Source organism: Chinchilla lanigera, unplaced genomic scaffold, assembly GCF_000276665.1.
Source record: "Chinchilla lanigera isolate Chin_1 unplaced genomic scaffold, ChiLan1.0 scaffold00094, whole genome shotgun sequence".
Taxonomy (NCBI): Eukaryota; Metazoa; Chordata; class Mammalia; order Rodentia; family Chinchillidae; genus Chinchilla; species Chinchilla lanigera.
In genome coordinates, this window is record NW_004955495.1 from 884534 (window position 1) to 886841 (window position 2308).

Here is a 2308-nt window from a genome sequence, read left to right on the forward strand (position 1 = left end):
GGTTGGCTCACACTGATTTGACATAGAAAGTTTCTCTCCAGAAGAGATTTCCTTGTGCAGAGAAAGGATGTCTATTCCATACTTATCACACTCAGAAGTGCTCCCTTTATTTTGAGTTGCCATATGTGACCTAAGGCACTGGTGTCCACTGATTAAATCTTTACAAGGCTTACATTCACAGAGTTCTGTGCTATTGTGGTTTCCTGCCTGTTGATAAAAAAGATGAATACTGATTAAAAGATTTTATAGATTCATTAAGAGTCCATGCATCCAAAGCCAGAAACATTATGATTATCTCAGTGTGACCATTTGCATTGTATATGTACAGCTTCTGTTCAGTTGATTTATAGTTTGAGTCTTGCTATGTTGCCCAGGCTGGCCTCAAACTCCTAGACTCAGGCAATCCTCCCTTCTCAGCCTCCCTAGTTACTAGGAATACAGGTATTGTTATATCTTGTATAAAGATCTTTCCCCAAAAGCCTCATGTGGTGATAGGTGGGGCTTTATGGAAGTGGCTGGATCTAGGGTACATGATACTGGGATAAAGGGTGTGATACTGGGATGAAGGGTGTGTGATTACTACATTATCCCAGTGATTGGTTTAGCATAATTCTGGGTGTGGATAATGGGAAGACCCACTCTGGATGTGGATGGCACCATCCCAAAGGCAGCTAGGCTGGAAGGAATAAAAAGGAGTGGCAGACTGCAGCTGTTGCTTCACTCCTTTCTGCTTTGCTACCTTCTGCCTGCCATTAACAGTTTCTCCTTTATGATTCCCCTCTGCCAAGTCACCCTGTCTTGGACCCAGCCAACTATGAGCTAAAAGCTTTGCAAACTGTGAGCGAAATAAACCTTTCTTCCCTTAACTTGTGGGTGTCAGGTATTTTGTCCTGGCAGCAAAGAAAAGTAAATAAATCAGGCATGAGTCACCACATCTGGTTTGTTAATTTCTTCCAGGTACAATGATGGAAGGCTTTTCTAGGAGCTCTGCTACCTATGTTGATTTTTAAAAGATTTCTATAGGATTTCAAAAAAATCTTTTTAGCTCTTCCTGTAAGCGGCCTGAGGTGACCTGTGAAAATGGTTCACTACTCTCTTGACCCAGAAAACCTCACAAAATCATGCAAATCAAGGGGCTCAAATCTTCGTGTTCACTTTAAGAACACTCGTGAAACTGCCCAGGCCATCAACGGTATGCATATCCAAAAGGCCACCAAGTATCTGAAGGATGTCACATTAAAGAAGGAATGTGTGCCATTCTTGCATTACAATGGTGGTATTTGGTAGGTGTGCCCAGGCCAAACAGTGCGGCTGGACACAGGGTTGGTGGCCAAAAAAAGTGCTGAATTTTTGCTGCACATGCTTAAAAATGCAGAGAGTAGTGTGAATTTAAGGGTTTAGATGTAGATTCTCTGGTCATTGAACATATCCAGGTGAACAAAGCACCCAAGATGTGCCGCCATACTTACAGAGCTCAAGGCTGGATTAACCCGTACATAAGCTCCTCCTGCCATACTGAGATGATCCTTACTGACAAACTGTTCCTAAACTAAAGGAGGAAGTTGCACAGAAGAAAAAGATATCCCAGAAGAAAGTGAAGAAACAAAAACTTATGGCACAGGAATAAATCAAGCATAAAATAAATGCAAATAAAAGTAAAACAAAAAAAAAATGTTTTTAAAACTGTCTTGTTGCATGTCTGGCATTTGTGGAAATTCACAAGCAACAAACTTAAAGCTTTGGGGCTCTTCCAAATTCATCACATTTCAGGTTTCTCTCCAAAGATGCTACTTTCTCTCTCTCTCTTAGGTTAAGGTAACTTCTCTCAATGTGTCTCACTGTTCTAATTTTCTTTAACAGAATTCCTAACCTTCTCTGAATATGGAAAATAAATATCCTTGTGCCTGGACATAGTGGCACACATGTTTAATCATGGCACTCAGGAGGCTGAGGCAGGAGGATCACCAGGAGTTCCAAGCCAGCCTTCACTACATACTGAGTTCAAGACCAGCCTGAATTACAGAGTGAGACCATGTCTCAAATAGAAAAAATAGAAATAAATAAATGAAAAAAACAAACAAAGGCAGAAAGAAAGAAGAAAAGGCAAGGGAACAGAGCCTTACCATCAATAGCTCTCCAGAGGTTTGTCCCCTGAGAAAATCCTGCTGAAATGCTGACCCTTTGGTTTTAAATCCCACTTTCCATTCTGCAGTCAAAGAGAAAATGAAATGTAAGGGTTTTGGAGACAGACATGGCAGTAGAAGAAGCTGAAAATGATATGGAGCATTTCTGTTTTAAAATTAAACAT

The 2308-nt window shown here is 40.7% G+C and overlaps 1 protein-coding gene across 1 annotated transcript in view; it reads right to left on the reverse strand.

The window, feature by feature from the left end:
- LOC102021253 (zinc finger protein 426) overlaps window positions 1-2308 on the reverse strand; it is a gene marked incomplete at its 5' end in the record, with an annotated part of 5584 nt that overhangs the window by 1028 nt on the left and 2248 nt on the right. The window contains 2 exon segments of the mRNA XM_013505048.1: window positions 5-207; window positions 2124-2206. Coding sequence (XP_013360502.1) covers window positions 5-207; window positions 2124-2206 — 286 coding nt within the window.